This window comes from Myotis lucifugus, unplaced genomic scaffold, assembly GCF_000147115.1.
Source record: "Myotis lucifugus unplaced genomic scaffold, Myoluc2.0 scaffold_27, whole genome shotgun sequence".
Classification (NCBI taxonomy): Eukaryota; Metazoa; Chordata; class Mammalia; order Chiroptera; family Vespertilionidae; genus Myotis; species Myotis lucifugus.
In genome coordinates, this window is record NW_005871075.1 from 8,646,034 (window position 1) to 8,666,484 (window position 20,451).

At 42.3% G+C, this 20,451-nt stretch overlaps 1 protein-coding gene across 1 annotated transcript in view; it reads right to left on the reverse strand.

Moving 5' to 3' along the window:
* Window positions 1-15,575: 15,575 nt before the first annotated feature.
* The window catches only part of KCNB2 (potassium voltage-gated channel subfamily B member 2), a 307,740-nt gene continuing 302,864 nt past the window's right edge, over window positions 15,576-20,451 (reverse strand). Inside the window, exon 2 of the mRNA XM_023751907.1 lies at window positions 15,576-17,732. Within this exon, the coding sequence (XP_023607675.1) occupies window positions 15,576-17,732 (2,157 nt within the window). The remainder of the gene's footprint in view (window positions 17,733-20,451) is intronic.

Genomic DNA, 20,451 nt, shown 5'->3' on the forward strand with positions numbered 1-20,451 from the left:
GAATACATTTGATTCTGGAGCTCTGCAAACGATAGGACCTCGGAAATGAAAAGGTCACCGGGAGGTCATCTGGTGTGTCCTTCATTCGGGCAGGTTTGCGCTCTCGTTACCTCGGGGCGTGACTCTGCCGATTCTGAAGACTTCCTGGAAGGATGCCTCTCCCCAGCTCTCTCGTTATCGCTAATGTGAGGCATCCATCACTTCTGCAAAATTTGTCTGAAGGACACCTCATTTCCTCAGCCTGGAGTTTTTCCCATTTGCTTTCAATGAGTCTTCAGTGATGACCACGTGAAATTTCTGTTAACGAACCACTTCAGAGGACAGGATTGAAAGAGCCGGTGGGAATCCAGTCCTAGAACAGGGTCTGGCACAAAACAGGCTCTCCAATCCGATAGCTGCCACGGTCATTATTGTCATGATTACACCGCACCCGACAGACATCCTCAGACAGACATCATGGTCTTTGTCTGCCCGGTGATAAAGGAACAGCCAGTAATCTGGGGGTTCGCAGCGCTCACTGCCTGGTGGCGGTCGATTGGGGTGGTGTGTTCTGAGGCTGCATCTGTGCTCAGTGGAGGGATGAATGGTTGACGGTTGCCATGGGTGAGGACGGGCATGGGAGGAGCAGTCACAGGAGGAGCAGTCACATTTGTGCTAGCTGTTTACTATCCCAGTGGTGGTAACTGCAAGCTCTTTGGGGGTAGAGACCCCCATCTTATTAGTCTTGGGTCCCTCGTACTTAGCACAGTGCCCAGCACAGATAAAATATGTATCAAATACTTAAGTTTGACTGTTGACTCTTATAAAAATCACTCAGTAAAATATTGATGTTATCGTAGGAATGCTATTCCTGTCTTCCAATATGGCATTATCATTTTTAAAAATTTGTCCGTGAACATATTGCTGTTTCTCAGGCCAGCCCTCTCTTTTGCATCTGTCCCACTGTCTTTTATTTGGCCAGAGAGGTCACTGTGACTCGTTTTCTGAAGATGTTTGAAGTTCATCCAGGCTGTTTGTGACTTACAGAGGCCAGAATTAAACCCAGTGTCTGGTTGTAACCTTGAGCACTGTGATGGTTCTGATATTTCATGCCGGATGCTGATATTTCCTGCATCACGCTGGCTTTGGATGTATGTGAGCAATGATAGAGCTCAAAGTCATGGGAGGGTCGAGGTGTCCCAGCCAGTGGAAGCAAAGCCTTCTGTACAAAACTTTGCCCCATCAGGACCACTTTGCAAATTGAGCTCGAAAGTTCTTGCCACAGGGACTTGATCATCTTTAGCTCTAAGAAGGTTGTCAGAGGAGTCATGAGGGTTGAGAAATGAAAACTCGGGCTGGGTTAGGATGTGCTCAGTTTTGGCTCCAGAACTGTCTCTGCTGTTCTGTAGCGGCCCGAGTCACACTGTCAACCCCTCTGTTGACATGTGGTTGGATATGGGAAAAGGGGGAAGGGAGGAGAACAATATTTTTTAGTTAAGAGAAGATGCCATGCTATGAGCCCCTCCCATCTCCATCTTTCTTGTGGCCCCAACTGTGCACTGTAGGATCTAAGGGTGGAGGGTGAGTAGGGTGGGCTGGAGGAGATAGAGGGGACCATACCAAAGGGGTGAGAATTTTGAATTCAACCACGTCACCCGGCCAGTGTGGCTCAGTGGTTGAGCGTTAACCCATGAACCAAGAGGTCACAGTTCCATTCCCGGTCTGGCAGGCACACGTCCAGGTTGCAAGCTCGATCCCCAGTGTGGTGCATGCAGGAGGCAGCCAATCAATGATTCTCTCTCATCATTGATGTTTCTCTCTCTCTCTCCCTCTCCCTTCTTCTCTGAAATCAATAAAAATATATTTAACCTGGTCAACAAGAGGAAGGAGATGAAGGCTGCTTTTATTCCATTTCTCTTGGATTAGATGGAGTTCTAGGAATGGGCGACTTCTCCAAATGATAGAAAAGGAGGGTTTGGGAAACGGAGTGTGGTGGATGGACGGGAGAAGCTTGTGTGGGAGATGTACGTTCCCTTTTGTGGCTAGATCACGCTTACCCCAGGGGCTGCCAACCCTCCGACCCTCCGGGATGATGGGAGAATCCTGTGGACCCAGGAATGGCTGCTCCTGGGTGCTGCAGTTCGTCTGGAGGGCATGGGTGCAGCAGGCTTGAGGCGATCCTCCATCTATCTATGGCTTTCGACCTTGAGCATTAGCCTTGAGCAGAAGGGCTCCTGTGACTGAATGGATAGTGAGCAGGTTGCTTATGTCCATAAAAATGCATCTTTTATGTGCTTCTTCCTCTTTTAAGTGGGGATGGGGCCCTCTTGCTTTGGGAAGATGCCTGGTGCTCTCTGAGCTAAGAAGGCAGAAATTAGGGAATGGAGGGGAGTGTCACCCAGGCCAAGGTCAGCCCATTGTCCCTGTCACATTCCCCACCCCCCATCAGTGCAGGAGTTGGGTATAGAGAGACCAGGCACTCTGTAATCATAGTTGTATTGGGCTGAAATACACTGATATTTTACTTAATATTTATAGCCATCTCTTATCAGTGTAACTCAGGCAAGTGTCCTCGGCCTGAGGGGAAGGGGCATGCTGATGAGAGTTGCAATTTCTCCAAAGATATCATCCTTGAAACTTTTGAACGATTAAGCAAAGTCTTTAAGATAAAAACTGTAATGCACATCCCCAGCACTTTAATTAATAATACCAACCAAAAAGAGAAAAACATTTCTTTGATGGAAAGGCAGCACAGCAAAGCACGAGACAGCATTGACCTAAATGGTTAGGTGTCCAAACTTTGTAGCCAGGTTGCCTAGGTTCAAATCCTGGCGTTACTAGCTGTGTGACCTTGGGCACGCTACTTAACTTCTCTGTGCCTTGATTTCCTCTTCTGTAGAATGGGGGTGATGATAATACTGGTCTTATGAAGACTAAATGAGCAAATATAGGTGTAGGACTTGGCACATGGTAAGTGCTAAGTAAGAGTTTGCTAAATAAATAAGCTTCTCTCCTCATTAATTGCTTACCTCCTGCCTTGGAGAGCCAGACTCAATTGGCAGGCTCCTTTTTGAACTTAAAAAAAAAATACACCAAGTGACATACATCTGCAAACTGGCTAAAAGGTTCATTTGAAAAGCAGAGTACTTTGAATGGCAATGAATCCAGTTTTCAGTTTTTCCAGACGTCGAAGTTTAATCCTACGTTTCCTCTACAAGCTCCCTGCTCAACAACCAGTAATGCGGTGTCAAGCAACCGTGATTGTTGGGTGGCGGGCACGTGTGCCATGCTTCACGTGAAGAGGCTTCATGCAGAGAACCGAAATGACACACGTGATTCATTTACACGTTTATTTTCCATCTCGCTTATTCTACCAGACTGGGGTGGAGAACAATGCCAGCAATTTTATAGACACTTTGACATAAAGTAAACAAGTATTTTGATGTTGAACAATTGTACAGACTACCACATGCATTTAAGTGTGCTGACTGGTGCAGAAATATTGAGTCGATCAGCAAAACTACGAATACAAAAACCACATTTTCTTGTTATGGAGTTCAAATGCAGCAGATATGGGGACAGTGATACAAACACCATTAAATGGGAGGGAAAGGCATTGTATTAATGGTGCAGGATGGACAGCGGAACAAACATGAGTAGGCTAAATCGTATCCTCTTTACGGAACTGAAATCAAAACACTTCGTTTGCAAATACGATGAGATAAATAAAGCATGTTCAGGCAGATGAATGAGACTAGACAAGACTTCGTACTTATGAATAAGCTGTAGCTTCTATTGAGGCTTTGTATTGAAAGGATTTCAACACAGTGTAAGATGAAACACTAATGCTGTTGTGAGTGTAGTCAGGACAGGACAACTCAACTGAGAAATCTTAAAAAGTAAAATACTTATTGTGCTTCTTTTCCCTGCAGCATTCAGAGCATTCATAGAGTAGTAGGAACACCCTCTCAAACATGAATAAAAGGGAAGGATGCTTTGTGCAACTGTACCTATACATCTAATACCATGTGTAACTTAGAAATATGAAATTGCATTACTTAACATGGATAGCAATTTTAAGAACTATTAATTTAACTTTTAATTTCTGAGGCTCTATATTCCCTAGGTTTAAAAAATAGGCTTACATGTTTTTAATCTGGAAGATGTGAGGGACTTAGAAACTATTGAAATCTCTACAACTTGAGAAATAAAAATAGGTTGTAGATCAACCTGTTCTATAGAGAAATCACCCAGGATTATTCCCCGCGAGCTTTTTATGTGCATTAATTACTCATAGTTGTATAGCTTCACCGTAAGATTACTTTGTGCATCTTCACAGGGTTGTCCTGAGTTTAACAATAAGATGATAATTCTAACATTAAACGTTGAATTAATGAGTTTTGGGAGTTAGGTGTATTTGTTTTTAATAATATATCACTCTAGCTAACCAAAAAAGCAGATGGTTCAGGCTTCTCCTCCTGATCCTAAACACACTCACGTCTGCATGCGCACTCATTAACACGCTCTTCCCAATGCCAGTCAACTTAAAAAATACTTTATAAACCTCAGGTTCCCCATTTAACTAACTTGGATATTTGCTTTTCTCTATGAGCTTTTCTTTTTTCTTTCTTTCCTCTTCTCCCTTTATCACCCTAAACCCCCTTCCCCCACCTCCATACTCCTCCCTGTCCTGGCCTTTAAAAGTCTATATATGTTAATTTTATAACCAAGTTCAGTTTTCAGAGACCAGAATGAAAATAACTCTTGACAACTGGACGTCACCAGATGGGTCACTTCTGAGCGACGTAAATCCTTTGGTGAAAAAAGCTCATGCCAGGCAGGTAAGCATTCACCACGATGCCCTCCTTGTATGAAACACAGAACCGTGGTGAACGGAACCTCGTGAGGCCGGGCTACACTGGCAATGGGGAATCATCGCAGCCATTACCTGGGAAAACCAGTCACTACGTCCATGCACTTTGCTATGAGGCAACACTTTTTAAACTGAATTACTTGACATATTTAGACTGTAGATGCAATGTAGAGCTTTGTATTACAAGCCTGAAAAAAGTTAAAAACACTGCATCAGTACTTAGGCAGGGGTGGGCAAACTTTTTGACTCGAGGGCCACAATGGGTTCTTAAACTGGACCGGAGGGCCGGAACAAAAGCATGGATGGAGTGTTTGTGTGAACTAATATAAATTCAAAGCAAACATCATTACATAAAAGGGTACCGTCTTTTTTTTTTTAGTTTTATTCATTTCAAACGGCCTGCGGGCTGTAGTTTGCCCACGGCTGACTTAGGGTCTTAGGGTAAAAATGCACAGACAGAATGATGCAAACAATGAGCCATTGGAACTAAAGGCCTGACCGCACTGCCTCAGGCCTCTGTGGGGCTGGATGTAAGCAGTTTGCAGTCACTTGAGTACCATTGTGTGTACGTGACATACTATGCTGACATAATGAGATGAGACAGTCACGCTGGCAGCTTTGCAATGCAGCAGACAAGGACAGTCAGCATTGAGTTTCCACACAAGCTATGTAGAAACAGGTAATAAATACATGTAGTGAGCTGGGTGGGCAGCATAATGCTTCATTGGAATATTTTTACTAAGCTAGGAACTTGATCTTTCAAGAAATCAGGGAGGAATACAGTATTTGTTAGGCTATAACTAAATGGCAATAAGATCTAAACTGTCATGCATGTGTTTTAGAACATGGATTGTTTTTTAAAGCATAGAAATTGATTGGAACCCCAGATGTTGTACGAAAGGGTAGGAAAGTTTTCATAAAATTCCTAAGCAAAAACAACAACATTCAAAACCTCCCAAACTCTTTTTAAAATCAAAGTCTCATTTTCAGTTTACCAATGATGGACCCTGGATATTCTGAAGGGGAAGGTTAGCATATCTAGGGAACTCTTTTGCAGATGCAATGGAAGATCTTCCCAAAGCCAGTCTGTCCTTAATATCAGAGTTCATTGCGTCCCCTGACTCCACAGTGAGCCCTGATTGGCTGGGGCAGTTGCCCTTAGTCAGCATAAGGAACCTACATGTGCTGCATTACAGACTGTCCTGGGTCTTCACCCAGCCCGGATGCTTCCCCAGGAAATAAGGGCTCTATCCAAATGTGTGTGACCTGGCATTTTACACAAACTGAAGTAGAAAATGAGCCTCCAGCCCTAACCGGTTTGGCTCAGCGGATAGAGCGTCGGCCTGTGGACTCAAGGGTCCCAGGTTCGATTCCGGTCAAGGGCATGTACCTTGGTTGCGGGCACAACCCCAGTGGGGAGTGTGCAGGAGGCAGCTGATCGATGTTTCTGACTCTCTATCCCTCTCCCTTCCTCTCTGTAAAAATCAATAAAATATATTTTTTAAAAAAGAAAATGAGCCTCCTCCTATTCTTGGTCAACAAGATTTTAACATTACAAAGAAGTAATGTTAGCTGAAGCCTGATGCTAATCTACACTTTAGATGATATAGAAACAACATCTGATGAGGAGTGTTTTGTTTTTTTTAACACTGAAAGCTTTTATCCTCATTTTATAGATTATTCTGGCAAATAGCCAATTATGGGAACTCTGGAATCAATTTTGGTTATGAATTACTTTATGAGATATATCCTTAGGTTTACAGATATTTAAAGCATAAAGATGGGACAGTATGGGGAATAGTCACACAATGACTGAGTATGTTTAATTTTGTGGTAATAAAGATGGTGTAACAGACTCTTCAAGTAGATAATATATCTAAATTCTTAGTAAGTCTAGGAAGCTGATTTTTCTCTAGAAGAAATGGACAATTGTCTATCAAACATTACAAATATAAGGCAGTTAGGTAAAAAAACAACCCTGCATTACCTAATTTTCATAGCATGTTGTCTAAATAATGTTAAACTCTCTTTAAAGCCACATGAGGTGAAAATATATCCATATGTAATTTAGAAATAAAATGCTTTCTATTGTAAGGTAACAGTGAGTGAAAACTTACATTTATAATCACACACAAGTTTAAAATTTTCACTGTTTAGGAAGCCACAGAAAAATTATAGAAGACTAAGTAATTAGCACACAAATGTGAGTTGAATGATTTCTTTTGGAATACTTTTAAAAAGAAAAAAATACCTCCTGTTTTTCAGGTATTATGCTATGTGCTTTACTATATACCATCTCACTTAATTTAGAATAGTCTTCAAGACGCTTATATTTCTAGCGAATTATAAATATTAATTTTAAGTGACCACCTAAAGATTTTTTATGTGAAAGAACTTAAAAAGTATTCTAATCCAAATACGGATTATTTCCAAGTGGATGTACAGCCAAGTACAGTTTTTCAATATGACCTTCTGTCCATCCCTAATATCTTTTGCTCCAGTTTTGTTTAAGTTGATATGACAGTTTTGGCCATAAACCATATAAAAAACTACCAGGTAATATTTGCCTCCCCTGACTGAGATGTTTGTTTCCATTGAACCGTTGCTAATGGCTCATTTGGTCCTACCCTTGACTTGACACCTGAAGCACTATCATCAGACAGAGCCGAGGGAGGATGGCTGGCGGTACTGCATGAGCAGGATCCGGGGTTTGATCATAAACAATCTGTTTCCCGGCCAGGACGGTGACACGTGAATAGAAGGTGGAAGGAAGTGAGAAGAGCAGGTCACCTCCACGTATGGTTTCCATGGTGCCCCAGGGCACAGTAGGTGGTGATAATAAGTTGTCCAATAACTGTGCTCTCTAAACACATTCACCCACTTATCCTCACTTCTTCAAACAAAACAAAGCAAGCAGGCAGACACACAGCGATGATATAAAACAGAAAAGCCTCCGGCTTGAAAGCAAGGTGCGAGGAGCAGGCACAGTCATTACGCGATAAATGCAAGTTTATTAAAAATGCGTCAGTGTGCTAATGGGACCTTGTATTTGCTCAATAAACCTTTCTTATACATTCAGTGTTGAATTTTTAATGGTTTAATATCAAACCTCTTTAAAATTGCATAAGTTTGAAACTTGGCTCTTATTTGACAAACCGAGTGTTTTATAAGTTGCAGGTTTCCCCCTCTCTTTGGCTTGGAACTAAATACGAAGATCTTGCCAATTCTTTAGTGAGATTTTCATAGTAGACATATTTGTTAATTCTGGCTGTAGCATTTTGTTGGATAAGTAATTCAGGTAATATTAGTCCATATTATGTTCTGGGTATCTGTTTTCTTTACAAAAATCCTCCTACTTTCAATTAAACATTGATGTGGTTACAACCTGAAGGTTAAAATCCTAGCCTAACCCAGATGCTGCAAATAAGAATGTTAGAAGCACCTTGGTTTAAAGATGGCAGGAATCTGGCTGTAATAGAATTTCTGGCCAGCACCCTCAGGTGTCTCTTGGAGACTGGGAGCATCTGTTTCTTCTCAGGGTCAATTCAGGGGCATTCCAGGCTCTCCTTGGATCTTCAGGTAGAATGGAGACTGTGGGTTTTGTACTTAATCAGCCAGTAGCTTTGTTTCAATAGGTCCATGATTCTTTACAAAAAATCACTATTTTGAGTTCTCTTTTAGGTCCCCAATAATGGTAGAAGGGTCAGAGTAGCATCTATTGCATATTTAGAGTACAGAATAGGGCACTGTTCAATATTTAGCTAAACCTGTGATTTTGTTTTGATGGAGGCAGCAGGTAGGAATATTCTGAAAGTGCTGTGTGGAAAGTAGCAACAGTTTTACCGGATATTTTGGAATAGGGAACTGGGAAATGACCACTGAGAAAAAAATCTGGGGTGTACATGTGATTTTGGCCGCATGCAGACGTAATGGAAGGTGGAATGTGGTAGAGAACTTTCAAGTTCTTGTTACTGCATCCTTTCTCGGCGAATAGGGAATTCCACCATCCCTCGGACTGACCACTAGAGGGCACTCAACATGGATCATAAGCGGGATGGCGGGATCATGACATTCTTGCTGAATCTTTTCCGTTGCCACTATTCCGTGTCTGTTTCCCTGAGTCTTGGTTTTGAAAGTCTATTTTTATTGTCTTGTATGCTATCTCAAATCCTTTTTGGTTTGAGACAGAGCAAAACTATAAAAGAAACACTAGTCAGCCATATCGTTTGCCAACATTGCCCACAGTGGATGTGAGAAAAACTGTATGGCTCAGGTTGGCATTAAGCTTTCATCAACAGCAGACTATGATGGCTTTTATCACAGCACACAGGCTAGGATTAAAAAAAAAATCAAAACAAGGCAGTTATGGGAGTATTAAAACAATTATTTTCAACATCATTTTTTTTTTCAACATCATTTTTGTTAGAATCTTATTTCCTTTGGCTGAAATGGGCCAAAGGAAATAAGTTTACACTGATATAAATTGTCACTAGATTTCAGACAGCTACCATACTGTTAAGCCTGGATATTTAGAAAGCTTATGTAGTGGACATTCAAATTCTGGGTTAAGGAATTACAATAAATCACTTGAGTCTGATGGGGGTAAAAATGGATTATAGAAATTCTCAGACAACAAACTCAAACATATTGTCATACGATTTCCAGTTCACCCTATGGAATTGGATTTCACTTTGGAATATAAACTCTTTAAACATGAAACCTCTGCTAGACTGTAAAATTGAGAGAATTAATTGTACATAATCTCTGGAACTTGGTAGACAATAAATGTTTGCTGAAGGAAATATTTTATCACAGCAATCTGGAAGCATCTATTAGATGATAGAAAATAACTTCTTCAGGAGAGAAATTAAAATTGGAATCATAGACTCAATTGTAAAATTTCAGGTCAATAATAAATATCTAGTCTAAATTTCACACAAGCATATTCATATGCCTAATAAAAATTTCTCTGCTTAACAATATGTTAAATTTACTTACATATTTTTTAGTCTTTCTTCTTTTCTTTTATATTTATATGTTTTGGTAACCCTGGGTTGTCTTATTATTAAAGAGATCCACCCTCTGCATTCTTCCTTTATTTATAAGTATATTTATAGGTAAAACTTTTTTACATTTTAGCAAGGAAGAGATTATGCATTTTTGGCAATGGTAAATAAAGATTTATGCAATTAAGTCAGACTGTTTTCAAAAGGCAAGTAGAAAAATAGTTACTAAACCCACGAAAGGATAGCATTATACTACACTAAGCACTAAGTTAAACCATATAGAATGTTTACCAAGATTCTGGAGTTGGAACCTTCCCTCTTTCTTCTTTTTTCTTCCTTTCCTCTTTCTTGTTGGGGATAAGAATGTTTCCAGTTTTTAAACTTGGGTTTTGTAGCCTTTCTTCCTTCCTCCCTTAGTGAGGACAGTAGCAGTGGAAAACAACCCAATATATTTTCAAAGTCACATGGACCTAGAGAATACATCCTGTGAGTCAAGCTAAATTATTTTTGGTTACTGAATTTTAAATATCTTCCATTTAAAATTTAGAGGATTAAATAGAAAATAGTGGCACATTGCTAAAATGTTGCCTAATGTCGATAGGAAGTAAGAAGAACCACTCAACTGCTTTGTTTTTAACCACATATCAACACACTATTAAAATATAAAGTTTGCCATGGATTTTCACTGGCATTACATTTTGCTTTAGCTATTAGTTATAGACTATTACCAGCAATTTGACAAACACCATATTGAACTCAAAAATTATTTTTCAACTTATCAGATAATAAGGAAAGATGACATATAACCTCATTGAACCAGACTAACAAATTTTTTTTCTCAAGTGTAAATCTAAATTGTGATTCACAAATAATTGTGGGTTAGAGAACTCATGGACATGGATAATAGTGTGGTGATTTTGGCGGGGGAGCAGAGGGGTGGGTGGAGGTGGTAGAGGGCATAGAGGGATAGAAGGTGATGAAAAAATTACATTAAATTAAAATTTAAGAAATAGAAAAAATAATTATGGATCAGACTTCCATTCATACCACCCATCATTTTCTTAGGAAAAGTTTGTTGGAAAAGCATTTCACGTATTCCTGTCATATGTTTTCCTGGTTTGATAACTGAGTGATTTTTCCATACCCAGAAGAGACATTTTTCAGTGACCAAAGTGATCCTTAGGCGGGTTTTAAGTGGGCCAGGCAGGAAGCTCCATGAGGCTGGGGTTGTACCCTGGCACCAAGCATGGTGCCTTCTATAGATATGGGCACTCACCTAGTGTTAATATAGGGATGACCATCTAATATCTGTGGAATGAATGGACAGAGAAATCACACATTTGATTACCTTTGAAATTAGACTAGAAGCAGTTCTAAAGTGTACCTGTTTTTGTTTCAGAAAATCTAGTGGCTTCCTTCAGCCCTCTGCCTCGTGTGCATGTCATGCTCCATCATGAGCTATGAATTCTCTCCTTTAACAGGGATGTGTACCTTATGAGCAGAATTCTAAAGTGGCAAACATATGTGTTAAAGATGCATTTATCCTCAGTCATCACCATCTGGTCTGATCCACTGTTGCTTTAAAGGAACTGCTTGACTATAAATGCACCTCTAGTTTTATTTACATAATTTCAGCTATTAATAGAAAAAAAAAGCCCTAATCAAACTGTGGTATGTTGGAATGTTGGACAGATGATGTGGTTTGGCCCAGTGACCAATGTGAACTTGAGCAAAATTCATAACCTCTCCGGTCCTTCACTGATAAATAAATAAATATTTCAGGAGGCTGTTATAAGGAGTAAGAGCAACAAGAAACTGTAAAGTACTAGTACTTTACACACATAAGGCTTTCTGTTTGCTATTCAAATTCCAAGAGATAATAGCTGAGTTGTTGACTTTCCTCAGCCTGTGTCTCCATGTGAGATGGTTTTGACAGGAAATTACTGGGAATAGACATTTGGCCCATATTCTGCTTGTTACTAAACCTAGTCCCATCAGGATAATGCTTGATCGAAATGCTTGTGCCCCAGTGGAGAAATTTCTAGTGAAAATGTTTAGAGACTTATGAGATGAACTCCAGGGACTCACTCCATAGGTCACTTTTTTAGTTGTGATCCAACCGAAGACATTTATCTGTGCACCCATTTCTATCCTTTTATGGTTGATCTCAGTCTTTGATCTAAAATAATCTTGTGGCAATTTGCACTGGTTGTTAAAACAGCCCCAAGAACCAAAGGCGCCATTCCGAGTGCATTCAAATGGTCTTTACTCATGGACATTTGTCCTGGTCACTGATCCAGGGACAGAGGAGTACACTTTCCCAGCAGCAGGCCCCTTCAGCCTCTCAGGGAACCAATCCATGCTTCCCCCATTCAGGCAGTGCTTCTCACACTGGGGAGATGACACCTTTTCCAAGGGATACAAAAGAGGTATTTGAAGTTATGAGTACCAATTTTCCTAGTTGATAAATAGTGTAAAACATCATTCCTTTTATATCGAAACATAAGCTATGGGGCAAAATGCAGCATTTCCACGAATTTTTAATGTAAAACATAAGACTTAAAAAAAAACTCTGTGCTCGGTACATTCCTAGACTGTTCAGGACATTCACGGGCATCATCTGTGTTAGGTGCAGTTCATTGACAAGGTTGAGGAAGCGCTGCCCAAGTGCATCCTGGCAGCCCTCAGTTCCCGCATTGCCTCCCTGTAAAACACCAAAGTCGAAGTGTTTTTAGAGGAGCATTTTATTTTTTTTTCATAGCTGAGACCTTTGGCTTGGAAGTGCTTGGAATTGAAGGTTAAGCTTTCAATAGGATGTTCTTGAAAACTCTTGAAAACTTAAAAGAAATATTAAAGGGGAAAAGTTTTTAGGAAGAAATGCTCCCAGAGGGGATTGGCTAGGATTCCTAATCCAGGCAAGATTTCTAATATGAAGCATTCTGGGGCAGGGTTCTCAGGAGAAGGCCTAATGGACAGATGAAAGGTGGACATCAGTGAATTGGCAGGGAGATAAGACAAGCGCACTTGTGCAGACAGATACATTTTAAAAAATTGAGACTCAACAATATGGCATTAGAAGATAACTGCTTCATGAGGTTTGATATAAAGACAATTATTTGCATAACTTATTTGCTATTCATCTAACAGCAGATATACCTGCTTGACTTAAAAAACTATAGGTAGGGAATTCAAGCTCTCTAGATCAGCAGTTCTCAACCTGTGGGTTGGGACCCCTTTGGCGGTCGAACGGCCCTTTCACAGGGGTCGCCTAAGACCATCCTGCATATCAGATATTTACATTATGACTCATTACAGTAGCAACATTACAGTTCTGAAGTAGCAACGAAAATAATTTTATGGTTGGGTCACAACATGAGGAACTGTATTTAAAGGGCCAGAAGGTTGAGAACCACTGCTCTAGATTTACAAAAACTGACCAACATTTAGTTTTAGACACTAAAATAAGTATGAGTAATGGAAATATCGATGACCAAGGACCATAAACTCTTAAAGGTTATGGTTTGAAACAAACATGAAAACCATTAAGAAATTCTAAGCACAGTGAAAAAGAAATGTTTACAATTCTTTTTAGCAGTAGGGCTGCTTGGATTTCAACTAGGATCGACTTGTTTTATTATCTGAGATATAATGACCAGATTCTGTTAATAAAGAAAAGTTATTCCTTAAGTTAGACTCTAAATATTTGGGTTGTCTTTTTCCAGTGCTTTTTACATTTTAAAAACAGAAAACAATTTAGAATATTTTCTTTCTTTAAACAAAAAGTTGTGCTTTAAATTTGGCCCAGAATTTTCCTATTTCCCTGTGTGCACACACACACAGACTGACAACCGCATTATGCGGAGGCAAAGCTTGGACATTCCTGAGAGACCAATGAATCATCTTAATTTGAAGGTTTAAGGAATAATTTTGTCTAGGTTTTTATTGGGGCAAAACTGAGACCGAGAGGAGGTCTTTGAGGCCCATCCAGAATCACACTTCCGGTAGCTGCACATCTGGGCCAGAGCCTTGGTTTCCTGTGAAGCAAACTGGATTCGAATGACCTGGGTTCCAGCATGGACTTTACCAGCAGGGCAACCAAAGCAAGCGCTTAATTCCTCTGGACTTCACTGTTCTCAGTAGAAAATCCTGGAAGTGGTTTCCACCAGGGTAAGCTGGACCATTCCTTGGAGACATTGGAAACGTGGTGGTGGGTGTTTCCACTTCCTGCAGTCACTGGAGGGTGCTGCTGGCACCTGCGGCCCTCCCAACATGGCAGTGTGCCCCCTCCCCCCACCCCTACTGGAAAATACTAGTGACCCATTACCAGCTCAGGATGCTTTTTCTGGTAACTTTTTCTTTTTTTAAAAAATATTTCTTTATTGATTTGAGAGAAAGGGAGAGGGAGAGAGGGATAGAAACATCAATGATGAGAGAGAATCATTGATTGGCTGCCTCCTGCATGCCCCACACTGGGGATGAAGCCTGCAACCCGGGCATGTGCCCTTGGCTGGAATCAAACCCGGGACCCTTCAGTCTGCAGGCCAACGCTCTATCCACTGAGTAAACTGGCTAGGGCTCTGGTAACTCTTTTTTGAATCCAACTCTATGAGGGGGGATGGCAGTCCCACTTAAATAGCTCTGTTGTTTGTTAAAAGTCACCTTTTGGAATTCCCATTTGGCATATCTGCATTCTATCTTTAGATCTTTAGATAGGAAGGATTATATTGGGTACAAGTAGAAAATACAGGCATCTCAAGAGGGCCAACATACAATTAAAAAAAACAACAACCAACAACAACACACCCCAAACTGATTTCCAAATGTGGAGTGCCATTAAAAAAAATGTTTAGCTGTATGATATAACCTTTTCCTTATATTCAGGTGTTTAAAAAATGCATTTATGTAATTTTGCTGTGGCACGACATATAATTGAGGGCAACATTTCAAGCTTAAGTTCCAAGTGTTTTGATATCTGGTCATTAAATCTTGCCTATGTTCATAATAAAGAAAACCACAAATGCCATAATGAAGCAGGGGCAAAAAAGGGAAAAAATGCACCCTAGGAATGATATCACAAGGAAATAAAAATACTGTATTCCTCTAAACAGATGTACTTAGAAGAGTTTTGTAACCCAAAGCGAGATATGGGAGATGGTTTAAGAAGAGGTTGCAATGTTGCGACAAGAAGTCTGCACCCTTCAGTAGCTGCGAAGGAAGGGCCTGTGCCTCAGACACTTGTTCCCAGAGGTTCCGGACACTTTTGCATCCCGGGCCCCACTATTCACAAAGTTAGGCATTTTGCAAGCTCAGAGCACACCTTGCTCCTCGTCCTTACGAACACCTGCCACGACATTTCATCCTTTCATGTGCAAATTCTAAAATTCATTGTAACAGAAAAGCTGCAAGTTGAGAATCCGTCTACAATTTGAAATGAAAGGATCAAAAATGTCAGACATTGCAGAACACTGGTTCCTAGCAGAGCTCTCTTTATTTGGTCACCGATCCTCAGTCATTTCTGTTTTGTTTGTTACAAAAAGCAGTCTTGACTCTTTAGTTAAACAGTACTTAAACTAAACTGCTCATGCCATGCAAAAATAACATTTTTATGCACTTTTTTGGGGGGAGGAGGCGAGCGTCCCATGTGTTAGTTCACAGGCATTTTTAACCGTAATTTTAAGAAACAAGTGTTTTTTCTTTTTTATTGCTTTTGTAACTAGTCACATGCTGGTCTCACGTGTGGGACAGTAACCTGTGTCTCCTGGGTTGGAATGTGTTTCTGGGGAGAACAAGTGGTTTTCCATTTTGCACCCTTCTTGACTACTGTCCTTTTTAACGTCGGCCACAGCGTGGTAAATGTCTTGCCGACAGTTGTGACCTGTGTCCTGGGGGGAGGAAGAGCCCGCACAGGCCTCTTCCCTTAAAGGGTCTCTCCCGTCGCTCGGCTTATCGGCAAAGCAGTTAGGGCTGGAGCCGGCCTGCGCGTCCTGCCGGGGCCCTTGCAGCTCTAGGAAGTCATCGTCTTCCCCAGTGTCCACCTCTGTGAAGCTCCTCCTCTCTCTCGATGGGAAAGGAAAGAGTTTCTGCTTGGGAACCCGGGGGCTCGGCCCTCGGGCGGGTCCCTGACAATGTGCGGAGACCTCAGTCCCCAGCAGGGGCCTGTCTCCCTGTGGGGGGGTTTCTTCTAAGAGGATGGTGCTGATGAGCTGTGGGGTGGTGATGGGAAAGTCAGCCACCGTGACCGGCAGAGGCCTGGCTGTGCTGGGTGGGGTCTGCGGGGCACTGCCTCTGTTCTCCTTGAAATTCACCTTGAACGACCTGGATTTCATGGGGTGGCTGCCCCTCAGAGAGCTCCTCGGGCTCTCGGGGGCACTGTCAGATGGCCCGGGGCCATGGAGCCCGCTTTGGGAACCGCTGGCATCGGGGTGCCCAGTGATATTGACCGGGACATATTCTAGGGAGGCATCCCGGGCCGCAGGGCCTTTCTCTCTGGCGAGTGTTAGGAAAGGGGGGCCCCTGGCTCTTTGGGGCTCCTCGGTGCCTGGGAAGTCGGGCGGGAACTTCATCTGCAGGTGAGAAGCGGAGGGCGGTGGCAGGGGCGACCTGTCGGTCTCGGTGAAGTCGGTGGCACAGCTGGTGAAGCTGTCGATGCTGGAGGTGCTCTTCATGTCCATGATGACCTCGGTCTGCGCCACGGCCAGCTGCTCCTGCGGGCACACCACCTCCTCCATCTCGATCTCCTCTTCGTAGGCTGAGGGCCGCTCGGGCTGCTCCTGGCCATCGGCGTTGGGGTGACAGTGAGGCTGGGTCTTGGTGATCTCGTTGTACAGCATCTCCAGCTTCTGCGCACTCAGATGCTGAGGGCTGGAGGTGGACGTGTTGTTCAGCTGCTCGTGGGAGTCTTTTTGGCTAACCTCCTGGTACTTGTTCTCGTAAGACTTGTTGGAGCTGGTTTCTGACAGAGCTTTCCTGGCCCACTTCCACCGGCTGGGAGACAGGTGATTGTCGTCGGTGGGGTCCTTTGTCTTGGCCGGCTCTCCTGTCTTCTCCACAGCCACGTCGATCAGCTCCATACTTCGAGCGAAGGCGTCTTTTAAGTTCATAGAGACGATGCTTCCATTCCTTTTGGCCCGCTCGAGAGCCTCTCTCCTTTTCACGGCCTTCTCCTGGCGTTTTTGCTCCTTGTAAAACTCAGAAAAATTGTTCACAATGATTGGGATGGGGAGGGCAATCACCAGAACCCCGGCAATGCAGCAGAGGCCGCCCACGATCTTCCCCAGCAATGTTTTTGGGTAGATGTCACCGTAGCCTACAGTGGTCATGGTGATGGTGGCCCACCAGAAGGATGCTGGGATACTGGTGAACTTGGTGGCATCTTCATCCTTCTCCGCAAAAAACACCAGGCTGGAGAAGATCATGATCCCCATGGCCAGAAACAATATCAATAAACCCAACTCGTTGTAACTCCGTCTGAGGGTGAAACCCAGAGACTGCAGGCCTGTGGAGTGCCTGGCGAGCTTCAGGATCCTGAGGATCCGCATGATGCGGAAGATCTGGACCACGCGCCGCACATTCTGGAACTGCAGCACGCTCTTGTTGGACTCTGTGAGGAAGATGGTGACATAATAGGGCAAGATGGCCAGCAAGTCAATGACGTTGAGTGGGCCTTTAAAGAACTTCCACTTGTTTGGCGAGGAGAGGAAGCGTAAGAGGTACTCCATGGTAAACCAAGCAATGCACACCGCCTCCACGTGTGCCAACTGGGGGTTGTCGCTGGCCTGTCCAAATTCATCCGTCTCCTGAAGCTCCGGGAGGGTGTTGAGAGACAGAGCAATGGTGGAGAGTACGATGAACAGGATGGACACAATGGCCAAGATCTGGAAAAGAGAAGAGAGCCCAAGTGAGCGAATCCTCTTGGAGACACGGGTTCACCATTCTTTAAAGGATACGGATTGCTCAAAGATATTCCAAGAAGGTAACTTTGCAACCTGAAATTCCCTAACTAATGCAAATACAGTCACTTTGTATGAGTTCATTGCACTTAGAAGCCTAATGTAGTATATACATTTAAATTCTAGGGCCTAAGTGATTTGAAAAACATCCATTCTTCCCTTCATTGTCCATTGTTTTTAGGCACATTTGTGGGAATAACCACCCCTTGGAATAGTTTTGGGGGAGTAATCATCTCTCCTCTCTTAGTTATTGGTAATTTTTTTCTCTTAATTCCCCGGTTTATGTTTTCTTAAGTGAATTGCTATAAGCTAGCAGGGTTTCATGATTTCTAGAAGTGTTATTCTACAACTAAAACCACAAATGCAGACCTACACTTGCAGATAATATGGCACTGGGCACGTGCTTCTCTTACAATGAATCCTATTTATGTGGTTAGCACTGGTGACAGAATTTTGTCAGGCAAGCCTTCATCCTGGGATGTGTGGGCTCTGGGCAGCCTCGTGTGGGGAAGGAAGATGATGAGCCAATTTCATTCAGTCCAGGAAGGTTTCACGAAGAGGAGCTTGAAGTCTGGTCCACGATGATCTGGGTGCAGGGCAGACGTAGGCAGAGGAGCAGCAGCCCGAAGTCAGATTCGGAAGGAAGAGGGAGGGCTCAATAATGCAGAAGACGAGGGTCAACTGAGTGGATTTCAGAGTCAGACATCCTGGGCTTGGACATGGTCTTTATCGCTTACTGTGTTATTTAACCTCTCTGGGCAAGTTATTTAACCTCTCTGTGTTTCAGTTTACAAAGCTGTCGAATGAAGCTAACAAGCACAGTCATTTCATGGTTGTTGTGAAGTTTACATGGCACACAGACATCTCTAAATAAATGAAAGCTCCTCCTGTTATTAGAGGCTGAAATGAACAGGACTTCGGTTTTGAAAGATGAAGGCCAAGAACAGGTATGTGGGGGATCTGTAAAACCATGTAAGATATAGGCAGTCCAACTGGCTTTCCTAAACTGAACCCAGTGTTCCAAGTTGATAAGGCAAAGCATGAAGATCAAAGTTTGAGGGCAGTGAAAGGAGGCACTTACTTGCTTAGTAAAGATTGTGTACCTAGAGCACTCAATTCTTGGAGGAGGAAGAAACTGGAAACCCTCCTTACCTAGTTAGGTCTAGCCTGGTTTCATCCACCTTTGTCAATGACCTTGGGAGGTGTCACTGCTCTCAGTTATTATTTGTACTTCTGACAGTGACTGCTTAGAGATTCAGCATCTAGTATACATTTCAAAAGACAATGATTAAACATCTTGAGGCCATACAGCTCAGTCAACATCAGACTGTGAAAAAACTAGTTTATCTCTAATTGACATCAGGACTTCCAAACTTCTTTCCTCTTGTTCTTCTTTCTCCCCCTTCTCTTTATCCTTCCAGGTTCTCTACTTCTAGGTCATTCTTCTTAGCTTTCCCCTTTCTCCCTCTTACGCCTCCTTTGTACCTTTCATTGTTTTCCCTTCCAGCTCCTAACTTTCTTTTTGCTATAAGTAAAACTATGGTATAATATATTTCAGAATGTGTTGCAGATGCTAATTAAAGATTTATGGTTCCTTAGTTTAAAGAAAAGTATTTAATTATTAGTTCTTTTGTATTTTTTCTCAAACAAAACTAAGTCCTTTTTACTTGAGTACACTTCAGATTTCCCTTTAAAAATGAGGATCAATGAATTACAATAAAGGTTCTCCTCACCTACTCTAGGAGAGTCTGGAGGCTCAAGTTAGAAATTCCCTCAAGAAGGTTTAGGCAAACCCATAGAGAATGGACTCAGGGGGTTTATTAAAGGCAAGTTGGGAACGCTCACCTCGAATGTCTACCCTCAGAGGCCAAGGGCAAAGTGACATTTACTATAGTTAGTCACTAAAATACTCCTTAGGAAGCATTGGTCAGATGCCATCCATTCTTAGGCTCTTACCATAAGGAACTAGTCCCTCTGTATTTTCTAGGAAGTCACACTGTTGCTAATATACCTTAGTATTGGGATGGCTGCCAGCATTCTTGTACTGACCATCCATAGTCTATATTTTCCCTATCTTATCTGTTCACCTGTCCATTTTAGATGTATTTTACTGATGTTTATCACTTCAGAGAGCAAGGAGAAAAGTAAAAATATAAATGAAAGCATTCTGTTATCTTCCAACCTTTTGGACAAAGAACAAAATGGAAGGTCCAAAGAGGACGTTCAGAATTCCTTAACTCCACAATCAGAGTGAGAATGGAGGTCATTTTACTTTGGTAGATAATTTGGGGAAATACTAAAACATTGTATTACTAATACAGTCTGTGGTCTAGTTGATGGCAATTTAATAAATATGGCTATCTTCAATACTTGAAAATTTAGCATGTGCACAAGCTGATTTGGAGTACATTCTTGAAGAAAATAATTACTACAGAAAAAACACACAACAGGTTCTCTGCTCCCCCTGTTCGTCAGACAGCCTCTCCTCCTCGCTGTGCCAGCCCACAACCCTGAGACACGATGGTGAAGGGTCGGAGTGAACGGAATTTGGCCACATTGGGCGCCTGGTCACTAGGGCTGGTTCTTAACTCTGGCAAAGGTGGATATTGTCGCCATTCAATGACCCCTTCATTGACCTCAACTA